The sequence below is a fragment of the Xyrauchen texanus genome, chromosome 9 (genome assembly GCF_025860055.1).
Source record: "Xyrauchen texanus isolate HMW12.3.18 chromosome 9, RBS_HiC_50CHRs, whole genome shotgun sequence".
In the NCBI taxonomy this organism is placed as follows: domain Eukaryota; kingdom Metazoa; phylum Chordata; class Actinopteri; order Cypriniformes; family Catostomidae; genus Xyrauchen; species Xyrauchen texanus.
The window spans coordinates 3,597,928-3,613,635 of record NC_068284.1 but is presented as its reverse complement, the minus strand read 5'-3'; the positions used below and the strand labels follow the sequence as shown (position 1 = coordinate 3,613,635).

Here is a 15,708-nt window from a genome sequence, read left to right as displayed (position 1 = left end):
AAAGCTAAATGGGGTTAAGATCCCTAACACTCTTTTCCAATTATCTGCTGTCCAATGTCTGTATTTCTTTGCCCACTCAAACCCTTTCTTTTTGCTTTTCTGTTTCAAAAGTGGCTTGTTTTTGCAATTCTTCCCATAAGGCCTGCACCCCTGAGTCTTCCCTTTACTGTTGCACATGAAACTTGTGTTGAGTAGTTAGAATTCAATGAAGCTGTCAGCTGAGGACATGTGAGGAATCTATTTCTCAAACTAGAGACTCTGATGTACTTATCCTCTTGTATAGTTGTACATCTGGCCTTCCACATCACTTTCTGTCCTTGTTAGAGCCAGTTGTCCTTTATCTTTGAAGACTGTAATGTACACTTTTGTATGAAATCTTCAGTTTCTTTGCAATTGCAAGCATTGCATAGACATTCCTCAAAACAATGATTGACTGATGAGTTTCTAGAGAAAGCGTTTTTGTGTTTTGCCATTATTGACCTAGTATTGACCTTAAGACATGCCAGTCTATTGCACACTGTGACAACTTCATTTAATGAACCAAATAGCTTTCAAATGTGTTTGATATAATGGCAAGTGATGTTCCAGTAGGAAATTAGCAATTTAACATGATTACTCAAGGATAAGGATACTCAATGTTGAGTGATGGCTGCTGTCTAGATTTGATAAAAAATTACTTTTTTCAAATAGTGATGGTGCTGTTTTTTTTTTACATCAGTAATATCCTGACTATACTTTGATCAGTTGAATGCCACTTTTTGTAATTAAAATACAAATTTCCTTCCAAAACAGCAAATCTGTACATTATTCCAAACTTTTGGCCCCCAGTGTGTGTGTATGTATGTATGTATGTATATATATATATATATATATATATATATATATATATATATATATATATATATATATATATATATATATATATATATCTATATCATCCTCTCAGGATGTGAACTCTTCAAGTATATGCCTCCTCTTTTTGTCACTTCATCATAAATTTTGTTTGGTTTAGCTATATTCCAACCTATATTAAAAATGTGCACAGTGCAATTTATGAGCACTTAAAGACACTTAAGTCTATCATTGTCTGATAGAATGTTTAAACTCTTACAGAAATTTGCTGTAAAAAAAATCACTTTTTGAAATGGAAAAGACACAGATTTCCCAGAACGACATCATGGTTTTTAAAAAGTATTAATTACTCAGAAAATGTGGTCTGATATTGATAGTCCTATTGGTAGACAAATATAATCTGCTCAAACTAAAGATAAACAAATAATTGTAGTTTTAATGTCATTGTTGAACATGATTTTTAATTATTCACAATTTATCTGGAAAAAGTATGTGAACACTTGTAATTAAATTAAGTTGTAAACAAAGGTTCAGGAGAAGCTTGTCAAGCCAGTCCTTTCAATCATAATGCAAGCACATATAAGCAACTGATTATCCTCCCATGATGATTCGTCCGGCATCCGTCCACCACCCTTACTCATCCTTGATTATTTACCTTAACAAACTTTAGTTAAGTAGATTGGAAGGGGGTGAGCTTAGAGCCAGAGTCGAGCCGCATGCTCAAGCCCCTCCTTTACAGGACCCCTGTTCCTACTGGCGCCTCTTAGCTTTTAGGTAACCCTTCTAGGTACAATTTGAAAATATTCATTTTACAAATTATATTTTATCAGGTTTTCATCATATTGGTTTCATGTTAGCTTTTGAAACATTTTCAAATTCATTATATTCTATCAATAGATATCTTGAACTGCATTTATTATCTTGCATATATTGTATATGTATTATATGTTTATTGTTTACATGCCACAACATTTGAAAGGTGATACTTATCTTTTTTTTTTTTTTAAGTCACAGTATACATGTCAAATGTTTCTTAATGTCTTAGACTGAAAGCCATCTACTTGCCATCTAACAGCTGAAATGGACAGCCATACAGTTAAAGCAATCGATTTCTGCATCACACCAATTTGAAATGTCCAGAGTGAACATAACTAAGGCACATTTGAAGGCAATGCATTTTATTAGTTGAAAATTATGTTAAAGTCCCAAGTTTATTATACAACTTTCTGGAATACTCCATTCTGATTGGTCAATCTTGGCATTCAGTGAACAATTTTTTCTGAACACATCTGGCCTCAAACTTATTTGACCAGTCATCCGGATATTGCAGATATTTCATGTTTATTTTTATATTTATTTGGTAAACGTCCATGTAATAAGTGGTATAAATTACAGTCAGACAGACATTAATTGCAAAAAATCCCTTTGGGTGATACAAGATCCCTCCCAATTTGAAGCGGAGGATTCAAATTGAGTCCTGAGTTCATTTAGCAATGATGACCGACTGACTGTATTTTATCCCTTGCATAAGTTAAATGGTTATATGTGAGATGATCATAACAGAATGTCATTTGGCATCAAAAATGCAAGTGTGGGGTCAGGAACATAGTTAAAGTGGTGATCAACACCAAAGTGGTATATTACATTATTTAAAAAATATAAACTTTTGTGTTACATTGAATTAAAAAGAGGCCATTTGCTTTCCATTGCTTATTTAGGCAATAATTTTAGTTCAAATTTCTATTGTAAAATGCTGAGGTGAAGCCTAAATAATTACTTGTATTATTTTATTAATATGTTTCAATAAATGTGTCAATATTTATTGTGCTGTGCCAATATCTGTCCATATTCTTTTCTTAGAATCAACATGGACATTCAGTGGCAATGGAAGCAGGCCAGATATTGGAAGACAAAGTTGTAAGTAATGTACATATTAATATTATTATTATATTACATTTTTCACAAAAATTGCTTGCAAAACGATGACTACGTTGCTCTAAATTCAAATTATACTTTAAATAACAGTAAGTAATAGAGTACAACGGGGCTAAAGGCACACCTTAAGGAAAATTTGCTTTATTTTCTGGTCACAAAGTGTCTCAAGATTTAAGAAATACATGTATTTTTATTGAATATTGATGGAGGAACATGATATGCGTGAAAATAAATAACAGAAGGCTGTTCTGAATACAATTACTTTTTATTTAAGTGGCGAGGGAGCCTTTTACCCCACACCTGAGGTAAAAGGCTTCTTCACTTAGGGTAAAAAGCCCCTAGGGAGGATATAGTGTACATACTGGGGCAATAGTTACAGGGCACAATTTGTCAATGTATGCAAATTCTTTTAAGACGGCAAATTAAAAAATAAGATAATGCTAGGATAATAAGAGTTATTGTAAATGTTTTGATATAATCTCCTTAAACAAAACTTAAAATGACAAATAAGTATTTTGATTCAAAATAAACATCACATAATTTATCTACATAAATTTACCACATTTAAAACAATATATTAAATATTATATCAAATTGCCTCAAAATAAACATTTAAACATAACATGCAATGATCTCGTTGAAGAGGACAAATTTGCAGTTCATAGTGACAAACAGGTGCTTAGGAAAGTACTATGGTAGTTTCTGATGCTATTTAGTATTTAGGGAGAAAATCACATCAAAGGAGCCTTTTGCCCCATTGTACCCTACTTTTTTATTTCCTTTTCTCCCCAATTTGGAATGCCCAATTCCCACTACTTAGTAGGTCCTTATGGTGGCACAGTAACTCAATCCGGGTGGTGGAGGACAAGTCTCAGTTGCCTCCGCTTCTGAGACCTTCAATCCACGCATCTTATCACATGACTTGTTGTGCATGGCACCGCTGAGACTCACAGCATGTGGAGACACATGCAACTCTCCGCGATCCACACACAACTTACCACATGCCCCATTGAGAGCAAGAACCCCTAATCGTGACCACGAGGAGGTTACCCCATGTGACTCTACCTTCCCTAGCAACCGGGCCAGTTTGGTTGCTTAGGAGACCTGGCTGGAGCACACCCTGGATTCGACTCCAGGGGTGGTAGTCAGTGTCAATACTCGCTGAGCTACCCAGGCCCCCGCACGTCAACCTTCTTAACAGAAATGTTTACAATCTGACATGAACAGATTTCCTCCCGTTTATACAAGGAAATGTTCACTAAATTGATCAGTGAATGAATCTGAACAAATCTTTTTAATGACTGCATCCAAAAGTCTTAAGTCATGGGGATGAATCAAAATCCCCACCACAAACTCTCTGCAGTTCTGAAACTCTCATTTGCCACAAACACAGACAAGTTTAGTGATGCCATCAGTGAAGTGTCTCATTTATTAAATATCAACAGTCTTGCAGGTTGCTTGAAAACCCTAATTGACAATAGTCATACAATTATAACTAAGTGTTTTCTTAATTTAAGGGGTTTCTTGCAAATGGACACAATCAGAATTGAGGACCGGAAATGTTGCATAATGTAATTTGACCATGCTCAGCCATAAATTAATCTGTGGGGGTGTTCTTGTATTGGTTTACTGTACTGTACACCAAATGTGAATTCCGGCACGGTTTCTCGCCGCGATCAAGATTTTGAATTGGAACAATGCATTCCTAATGAGCCTCTGGAGCCAACATCTTTGCCTTTATATGACTCTTTTGATGAACAACTTGTGTTTAAAATGCCTTGTATACCAAAAGCGTGTTGGTGTCTCCACAGAATTATTTTGCTGTGCTAATTTTAATTGTCGTTATCAGTCTCGTCTTTCATTGGCAATATTGAAATATCTAATAATGAGGAAGGGTTTTGTTGGGTGAGATCACAAGGCTGAATTCAGCTCCTTATGTTCGGTCCCCTTTAAGAAACTCAAGACGCTTGATAATTCCTCCTGCACATTGTCATTGGTTGCATATTTTAAAGGCACCGTGGCATGGATACTATGATGCTGCTTTAGGGCAGACTTTTTAATTAACTACTGATATATGCCATTAAAATTATTTGATCTGATTGCCATGGTTTAAAAAAATGCAGCTTGTGGCAATAATCAACTGAAAAAAGTGTGTGTCTTCAATATACAGTAAGCTCCATATTGTGCTTAGACTCATCCATCCATCTTTTATAGCCGCTTGTCCTATGCAGGGTAATAGTTAGTGCTGGAGCCTATCCAAGCAGTCTTGGGACAAAGGCAAGGAAACACCCTGGACAGGTGGCCAGTCAATCATAGGCTTAGACTCATGTCTATGTGTCAGTGGAATGAATGATGACATTAGACAAACATAGCAAATCAGATTAATTTATTTTTACAACCTGAAATATGAAATGAAGCCTGGCCTTATCTTATGTTTGATGAAGAAAATGAGCTGTATTATTTAAAGGGGTCATGGCATAAGGAATACAAATTTTTAACTGACTTTTGAGGTCATTGTACTATAAAAACATACTGTAAGTTTCATAACTGAAAACTTCCTCATTAAAGGGGTCATGAAATGCTCTTTTTTATAGTAGACCCTGAGGTCCGCTTATAATTTTAGTAAAGTTTGTTTTTTTTTTTTTCATTAAAACTATAATTTATTAATATATGATAATTTTGCACCCTGTCTATGGCCCTCTGTCTGAAACATTCAGTTTTGGCATAATCGCTTCCTATAAACTTCAACGTAAATGCCCACTGTTCTGATTGGCTAACATCATGCAGCTCCTCGAATACAGCCATTTTTTAAACTAAATCGGAAGAAAATGAATAAGCACCAAAACATTATAAAACTAAATGTCAGGGTTTACACATAAAGTTCATCCAACACATTGCATCCGAATATATTAAACTGTTAGTGCATTTTAACCTGAACAGATATTTGCAAGCACAAGCTTTGTTGATGATAACGAGTCAGCATAAACACATTAAAATATAATCTAACATTCATATTATTTTTATATCATATTACATATCATATTTATATCATACAGCATACAATGTAAATAACAACATTTACATGTAACTAAAACTTGCCTATTAGGACGTCAATACTTTGAATGTCAAATGTCAAACTTTGAATCCTGTCTGGAAACAGTCCCACTAGTAAAATATGTACATGTTTATATAAAATAGCATGTCAGCTAATGAAAACTAAATGACTTACACCGTGTCCTAACTACACGCGACGCGATAAAATTCCAGCGACAGTAAGTGTGTCTGTCCACACTAGACGCGACGCGACTGTGAGACGCCACACGTCAATCAAAAATCACAGCCATTCAGAACAGCGTGTGGGCGGAGTCTCTCTGTGAAAGCGCACTGCTGGCCCGCACCCGCACTGGAAATGGGTAAGGACATAATCAAATCAAGAAATAACATTATTAAAAATCAAAACATTAACAAAATATACTGACTACCTCTGAATATCTCTACTACGAGCAGCGCGGGCGCGGCCAGATCTGCCTCGCGCGCGCCGAGTGTGCACAGCTCGGACTACTGTCATTGTCATTGCGACTCCCCACCCTGCCTGTATTTCAGTAGATTGTCTGGAATGACACCCCTGGATACAGGGACACAAATCGTCATGCCTATTCACTCTACTTTACATTGAAAATAAAGCGGAATTTGTTTTACACAGGTTGATGCGTCATTAGTAGCCTACTATATCTAAATGCTACATTCATTCATTCATTCGCTGTAGATGAAAGTCTAAACTTAACTTACCATGTGTATTCAATGCTTCAGCTATACTTCTCCAGACGGAATCCTTTTTCCTGATGTCTTTGTGGAATTTGTGGGATTTATCGTAGAGAATTGAATGCCTTTCAACTTCGACAATCAGTTCCTCGTCGTCATGTTTGATGATTAAATATTCATGACACGCAGAACTTCTATCCAATGAGATCTCTGTGTGGGCGGATCTGTCAGCCGCGACGTCGCAGAAATAGGAACCGTTTCTAAATTAGAAACTTCGCGTGTCGCCGTCGCGTCTGGTTAGGACAAAAACTCTGATTAACATGGAAAAGATACCTTTTATCGCGTGTTGCGGCGTTGCGTCGCGTGTAGTTAGGACACGGTGTTACTCGTTTGAAATTGTATCCTCTGCTGGAACAAATCTCTCTTCAAAATACAAATGTCCACCTCTTCGTCTGAGAAAAATGTTAACTCTTCCTTAATAGCCAAGAGTTTGATCGCCTGTGTATCCTTACAAGCATGCAGAAAAGTTTAGTTGTGTTTGTTTACATCAAATCTCGCAGTCGGGGGCGTGTACTTTTCCCTTGATCCCCTCAGCACATTAGCGTATGAATGGCGCGCTCTGCTGGTGGGTGGGATCACATTACAGATAATGAGATGGACCGGTAAAAACTGTACATCGCTTTGTTTCAAACAGATTGCATTGCAGGAGAATATTTGTTTTAAATTTGAATTGTTTTATTTAAAAGTACACATTTTAAGCTTTCTTTAGACATATGTTTCATGTTTGTGTGAGAAGAATTCGAGGAGTTTAAGTTAATTTTAGTGACGTGTTTCTGAAATATGATCGTGAACACAGAGACTGCTGAAAGCTTACCCTTTTTATTTTATTTATTTAAAAAAAAAACACAAGGTTTTGATGTTAATATGAGTGTACACAAAAAAAGAAGACCCTCTATAGTTTATAATCATGTATTGATTGTATATATATGACCATAAATGACGGTGTATTTTAAGTCTATGTTACTGCTATGTGAAAAAAAAACAGCAAAACGCGCCGGCGCGTTTGCCGACCCCAGAGGGTTAATTTCAAGCACAACTGTTAACACACCCTGTCTACACCAGATGCGAGAGTCGTGTCAAAAGCAATAAAAACCCATTATCATCAATGATGCTGTTTACCAAAGACGGTCTGTCAAAGCAGTTTGTCTGTCCATGTTTATGTAGAAAAACATTTAAATCCAGACAGGCACATGAAGGTGACTTTGGATGAGTCTCCCACAGTACATCTCTCTCCTCTTCACCTGTGTGACTGACTGAGTGCCAGTGGGTGGGGCTAAGGGTGCAATGAATGAAAAATAGGCATTGCATATGGAGATTGTGTTCCACAAATTCCAAACGAGCCATTTTTGCAGTTTGGTTTAAATAAAACTTTTCCTGTTAAGGCAGAAGTTTTCAGTTCTGAAACTTACTGTATGCTTTTATAGTACAATGACCTCGTATGTCAAAAGATCATGGAAAATTTGATTCCTCATGTCATGACCCCTTTAATTTAAAGAGCATTTATTTAAACCAAGCTGCAAAAACAGTTTGTTTGGAATTTGTGGAACTTGTGACATCATAAGGACCAAATACATCTGCATATGACTGCCTCTTCAGTAAGACATTGTGATGAGGAGGAGGGCATGACCGGGCCATGAGGATGCACGCCTGGCGCTGAGTTGCCTAATCAGCGGGAGAAAGATAAAGGAGGAGCCGGGGACGCCGGAGAGGGAGAGACACACATGGCTACTCTGTGTATGTGCATGCGTCACTGTTTCATTATGTTTCAGTTTTATGTTGGTGTCTAATTAAAGTCTTTGTGAGTGTTAACCGGTTCCTGCTTCCTACTTTCATGACCGAACAAAAGGTTTGTCTACCACATTGGTGCTGAAACCCGGGATTGGAGTAAGACGTGCCATCAGAGAGCCATCACGCTGACGGAGGATCGTGATTCCGAGAAAGGGATTGGTTCGATGGTACTGGAGCGGTTCACCAGAAGGTGGAGGAGGCGCTGCCATCTGCCAGGGTACGGAGGAGCTCGCTGCCGTCCGCCAGAAGAGCTGAGGATGAATGGCGGCGTGGAGTTTTTTTCTTATCCTTTCTCTCCCCCCTCTCCCTCCCATCATCCTACCCAGGTTCCCAGGAGGAGGGGAAGGCCAGCTGGCGGCGGGACCAGCTGACTCCTCCCCTCCAGGAGTGAGCAAGTGAATCGGGCATTGGGAGTATTCATCCAAAAATGTATCCAAAGTGGACTAAAACAGGACACCTGTCTGGATTTAAATGTTTTCCTACATAAACGTGCATGGCTTTGACCATTATAATACATCTCACACCACTTTTAAAAGACGCCACGTCACGTTACAACTCTAAAAAGGATCCCCAATTTTGTTTCATTCAGCCGCGCTTTCTTGCTGTTTTGAAGTAGTCCTGGACCATTTTGCACCCATCTGTGCCATTTTAAATGTTTGTAAACAAGGACTAGATGAACATCTTTGACCGTATTGATTTTCATTTCCGGTGATGTGTGCATGTTTTAAGAGTAACTTTTAAGAACATGTCTTACTCTGTTACTGCCATGGATTGGGAGAAACACATTCAGTCCTGTGTGTAAACAAACATGTAAGATGTGAGAATCAGTGTCTTTGCATTGGCCTATGGAATCACCCAAAATCACAGTGTATTGTATTATGTTTGAGTATTCAGAAGACTTCAGCGTGAATTACAATATGATTCAAGCTTTTTAAAGGAACTGATATGGAAAGATGGGGCAGTTAAAATTGGACTATTGGATGAAAAACAGTAAGCAACGATTTTTATCCACAAATGTTTTTTAAATGTCAAGACTGTTTGATAGTTTGTTATGTGCTTTAGTGAACAATTTGATACATTCAGATGAACTGTGTTGGGTGTACATTGTTAACCCTGAAATGTAGTTTTACAATATTGTGTGGAGTTTGTTCATTTTCTTCTGATTGAATTTCAAATATGGCTGTATTGGAAGAGCTGATGTTAGCCAATCAGAACAGTGGGTGTTTACATTGAAGTCTTATAGGACCAGACATTTTAAAACTGAGTGTTTTAAACAGAGGGCTGAGACAGAATAAAATTATTATATATGAATAAATTTGACTGTTTGGTACAAAAAAATAAAATAAACTTTACTAACATTATAATTGGACCTCAGGCAAGATTATATATATATATATATATATATATATATATATATATATATATATATATATATATATATATATATATAAAAAGGATGTCATGATCCATTAAATGATTCTTCAAAATCCCATATTGTAATAAAACAGCACAAATTACAAGACAAACGAAATTATGCACCTTGAAATATTATGGGGTTTCATGATCGAAATTAGAGGCTATATCTGTATGGTTGAATATTAACAAAAATGTCTAACTGTAGCCACGTTTCAGAAATCATTAAACAAATTAACTGTGCGAAGTCATCTTATTTAGTTTCATGATTGATATATGAGCCTATAACTGTATTATATCAATTATTCTTAAAAATCTGGTTACAGAGGAAAGAGAATCGAAAAATATCCAGTCTTTCTATAGTTTTCTCATTATTATCACTGGTTCATTATTGAAATATGACATATCATATAGACTGTTGTGCTATTTTGAAAGCCTATAAGTTGAAAAAACAAAACAAATATTTGTTTACATCCGAGAGCGTAGAGATCTAAATAAAATACTTGACTATGTTTGATGGTATCATTATTGAAATATTAGCCTTTAGAGCTCCGCTATGCAAATACACCATATAAAGCTACTTTAAAATTTGATTACTTTAACAAAACCAATATATATTTTAAATCCAAGAGCTTAGATGGTTTGATAAAATACTAGACTAACAGAAGAAAAAAAAAAAAACAATAATTTTCGAAAGTGACATGAAATATAAGCCTCAGATCTCCACTATACTCATAAACCATATAAGTAGCCCACTGCACTACTTACAAGGCCTACAACTTGAACAAAACCAATATGAGCCTCAAATCTCCAATATACTTACACTTATGAGCCAAAACATTATGACCACTCACAGATGAAGTGAATAATGTTGATCATCTCCTAACATGACCACATGTCAAGGTCTGGGTATATTGAATATGGGTATACTGGGTGTTGAATGCAGGAGTAAAGACCTGAGTGACATTGAGAAGGGCCAAATTGCCAGATGACTGAGCATCTCTGAAACGGCAAGGCTTGTGGGTGCTCCTGGTCAGCAGTGGTGAGTACCTACCGACAGTGGTCCGAGGAGGGACAAACCACAATACGGCGACAGTGTTGATGTTGAGCGCCTAAGGCTCACTGATGCGCAAGGGCAATTAAGGCAATCCCATCTAGTCCAAACCGTGTCTAAGTTACAGAAAATTTTAATGTTTGTTACGGGAGAAATGCGCCACAATGCAGAGTGCATTGCATACTGCTGCGTATGGGGCAACTTAGCTGCAGACTGGTCAGAGTGCCGTGATGACCCCTGTCCACCATTGAAAGTGCCTACAATGGGCACGCAAGCATTGGAGCTGGACTTTGAAGAAGTGGCAGAAGGTTGCATGGTCCGATGAGTCACGTTTTCTTTTACATCACGTGGACGGCTGTGTACGTGTGTGCCATTTACTGGGGAAGTGATGGCACCAGGATGCACAATGGGAATGACAAGCCGGTGGAGGGAGTGTGATGCTCTTGACAATGTTCTACAATTTGATATGTGCCAACTACCTAAACATCGTTGCAGACCAGGTAAACCCCTTCATGGCAATGGTATTCACTGATGGCAGTGGCCTCTTTCAGCAGGATAATGTGCCCTACCCCACTGCACACATTGTTCGGGAATGGTTTGAGGAACATGATGAAGGGTTCAGAAAAAAGCGGAGGACCAACAGCATATTAGGCAGGTGGTCATAATGTTTTGGCTCATCAGTGTATACACCATATATGCCTATTGCACTACTTTCAAATTCAATTACTTGAACAAAACCAATATTCTCTTAAATCAGAGAGCTTAAAGGGATAGTTAAAATACTAGACTAATAAAAATGGAATAATGTTGGTAAGTGTTATTATTGAAGTATCAGCCTCTATAAATTGCTATACACAGACACCATATAAGCATATTGTGCTACTTTCAAGGCCTATTACTTGAACAAAACCAATATTCTTTTAAATCAGAGAGCTTAGAGGGATAGATAAAATACTGGAATAAAGAAAAAAAATGTCATTATGTTCAAAAGTGTCATTATTGAAATATGAGCCTCAGAGCACATTTACACCATATAAGCCTATTGCGCTACTTACAAGGCCTACAGTATATCTTGACCAAACCATATATTAATTTAAATCAGAGAGCTTAGAGGGATCGTTAAAATACTAAACTAATGAAAAATAAATAAATAATAATGTTGGTAAGATATGCATACACAGACACCATAGAAGCCTATTGAACTTCTTTCAAGGCCTATAACTTGAACAAAACCGATATTCCTTTAAATCAGAGTGTAGAGGTCTAGATAAAATACTAGACTAACAACAAAACAAAAAAAAACATTTCATCATATTCGAAAATGTCATTATAGAAATATGATCCTATAAACATTGCTATACACAAACTCCATATAAACCTATTCCGCTACTTTAAAATTCCATTACTTGAACAAAACCAATATTCTTTTAAATCCGAGAGCATAGGGATTAGGGTTGCAAGGGTATGAGATTTTCACAGTACGAAACAGAAAATACATATCACACAGGAGGAAAGGGTCATCTTTACCATGATCTAGGCTTGAATAATTGTAATAATAATAAATTATAGTATTTATGAAAAAATAAATACAAACAGAAGCACATCTTAAACTAGAAAAATATCACTAGAATTTAAATTGGTCACATCACTTTTGAGGTCTGCACTCCGCAATACCGAGGTAAGCCCGTTTATTGCATGCGCGTGCCAGAGATCAGAGCAGATCATGATCGCAGGCTGGTTCCGTTACATTGTGTGGAAGTGCAGATGAGAAGTCTTCAGCTGATTGCGAGATTATCATTAAATCTGCCTCGGCAGTCCTAATAGCCTCACTTTGGCAGCCGCCGAAATATCTTCAATGGGTGAACAATGGCATTGTTCTTTCCCTGCTGTCCACAACCCAGTCCGAATAGACCTGCGACCTACCAGTTGAGAAACACTGGTAGGTCACACACACACACACAGTTGTGTTTCCATGTTTTATGGGGACTTTCCATAGACATAATGGTTTTTATACTGTACAAACTTTATATTCTATCCCCTAAACCTAACCCTACCCCTAAACCTAACCCTCACAGAAAACTTTCTGCATTTTTACATTTTCAAAAAACATAATTTAGTATGATTTATAAGCTGTTTTCCTCATGGGGACCGACAAAATGTCCCCACAAGGTCAAAAATTTCGGGTTTTACTATCCTTATGGGGACATTTGGTCCCCACAAAGTGATAAATACACGCTCACACACACACACACACACACTTATGTCAGACCCCCTCGTTTTCTCCACTGCATGTGTGTGTGGCACAAGTTGATGAGTCTGTCAGGGAGACGAGGATGAAAGGAGATGTGCACACACAGGCGAGATTCTCCGTCCGGTTGCGTTTTTTTTCCTCAATACCGTAGATAAGCATGTACATGGTATGATAACTGTAAATTTTCATACTGTGATATATGTGAAACCGGTATACCACTGCAACCCTAATAGGGATAGATAAAATACTAGACTAACAGAAAAAAAAATTTTCATCATGTTTGAAAGTGTCATGATAAATGTAGCAATTGACCCACTTACTGTATTTGTTCTTTTAAAAGAAATTCCTAGGGATGCGCAATATATTGGGGACTGGAAATTCCATGTTGGTGAATCACTAGAAATTATAATCTTGATTTTTCTTAATTTCATCCCATTTGCAAGGCATATATGAATTTAGCTCACTGGGACAACCCTAGACAATGCATTTTTTTATAATGAGTCTGTAGATTACTGGATTGGGTGAAACTCTTCCCACATGAAGTGCAGTTGTACGGCCTCTCACCAGTATGCACTCTCTTATGTTTTCTCAGGTTTCCTGAACTACTGAAACTCTTCCCACATAATGAGCAGTGGTATGGCTTCTCTCCAGTATGCACTCTCTCATGTGCTTTCAGGTTTTCTGAATTAGTGAAACTCTTCCCACATAAAGTGCAGTGGTATGGCTTCTCTCCAGTATGCATTCTCTCATGTTTTATCAGGTTTCCAGAACTAGTGAAACTCTTTCCACAATATGAACACATGTAAGGTTTTTCTCCAGTATGGACTCTGTGGTGCAGTTCCAAGTTCGAAGCTTTATGAAAGGCCTTCCCACACTCAGAGCACACATGATCTCTCACACCGGTGTGTTTTCTCTGATGGAATTTTAAACTGTGCCGATGTGAAAAACTCTTTCCACAAAGTGAACACAAGAAAGGTTTTACAATTGGATGAATTCTCCGGTGTGTTCTTAAGAGTGATGCAGAAGAAAATGTTTTGCCACACTGATCACAGCTGTATGACCTTTCTACAGAGTGCAAGGACAGATGATCTCTTAGACTAAATGCCTGTCTGAAACTCTTCCCACACTGATGGCATGTGAAAGGCTTCTCGCCAGTGTGAATTCTCATGTGCTTATTAAGACTTCCTTTCTGTGTAAATGACTTTCCACACAGAGGGCAGGTGAAAGAATATTTGGCTCTTGTTCTTTGAGTTATTTTTTGTGAGAAATTATTTTCAGCCTGTGAACCAGTAAAAGAGTTTTGTCCAGTTATGAAATCATGAAGTGTTTGATATGGATGACGTTCTTCTTCCACTTCATTCAGTTCTTGACTTTCCTCTTTCACTTCCTTCAGATCTAAAATGAAAACATAAAATGTTCACCTTTCATTTCAAAGGACAAATGATGCATTCAATTTGGAAACAAAATACGGAAACTTAATCAAATACACAATGAACAACAGCCAAAGCTCTTTTTCTGTTGCACCAGTGAACAAGCATATGTGAATACACCTGCATCATACAACCTTTTATGATTTATTAATGTATGGTAAAAAATAAATAAATAAATAAAAACAGATTAATTCAAGACTACAGGGACAATTAGGGATGCACGATAAATAGATGGCCGTAAGAAGGGAGACCATCTCGATTACGTCATTCACATTGCGTCATGGGCGATCGCTCTTGGGGCACGTTTCGTGGGTTTCGTTGGCCGTGGTCCTCTGATTGGTGGATCTGTTTCTGCTGTACCACAGGTAATGTAGTTGTTTACATGAATTCCACTATTCCATCAAACACGATTTTTAAACAATGACATTCAAATAACGCAGATGGATGGCTTCAATAGAAGCATATACCATCGATGAACAAACTTGGAGCTCAAGGTAGGTTTGTCTTTAAAGTAGGGATGGGCATGAGTACTCGAGTACTAGGCCGTGGCAGCAATGATCAATCATGAGATCGATAGTGATCATGCATGATGTGGCTTTCACTTAATTTGAAAGTCAGTTTGAGTCAGATTTTCAAGTAGGACTTCGGGTTTGGGTTGTGTTTTTGCACACATCTGTTCTGTTTTCCCATTGTTTTCCTATGTAAACACATGCTGGACGAATGTCTTTGACATTTACACCACTTCTCGCTTATTCCTCAGCATCTCGCGCAGGACCAGCACATTTTAAACACCATGTCAAGTTAAAAAGAGCTTACATTTTTCAAAAACGCTTGTTGAGACACCAGCGCTCTCTTTCATTCTTTGAGCTGCGTCTATATTGTTTTAGCACAGCTGTCACATAGATTCAACAATCTGAACAATTTCAGGCTGCAAGAAGGGACTGTTGAATTGTTTAATTTTATTCCAGATTGTTCTGCAACAAGTGAAGTTTCAGCAAATAAATGGTAAGGCAATGCTTTTTTTCTTTCTGCTAGTGTACTAAGGGCTGCTGTGTCTTGTTAAAACTGTGTATGTTTACTGTTTCAGTACTGTTACGAATGTTGCCTACATACATACAATACAGCCTATTGCAACAGTACATGAAAGTATTTAGTAAGCGATT

At 37.3% G+C, this 15,708-nt stretch overlaps 1 protein-coding gene across 4 annotated transcripts in view; it reads right to left on the bottom strand.

Annotated features, from left to right (window-relative positions):
* The window catches only part of LOC127649807 (zinc finger protein 239-like), a 128,976-nt gene that overhangs the window by 107,947 nt on the left and 5,321 nt on the right, over positions 1-15,708 (bottom strand). Inside the window, exon 3 of one of the 4 annotated variants that reach the window (XM_052135065.1) lies at positions 11,764-14,510. The exons of the other annotated variants lie outside the window; for them this stretch is intronic. Coding sequence (XP_051991025.1) covers positions 13,576-14,510 — 935 coding nt within the window. The 3' untranslated portion in view covers positions 11,764-13,575. Of the gene's footprint in view, positions 1-11,763; positions 14,511-15,708 lie in introns of those variants that run through there. 4 annotated transcript variants of the gene reach the window in all.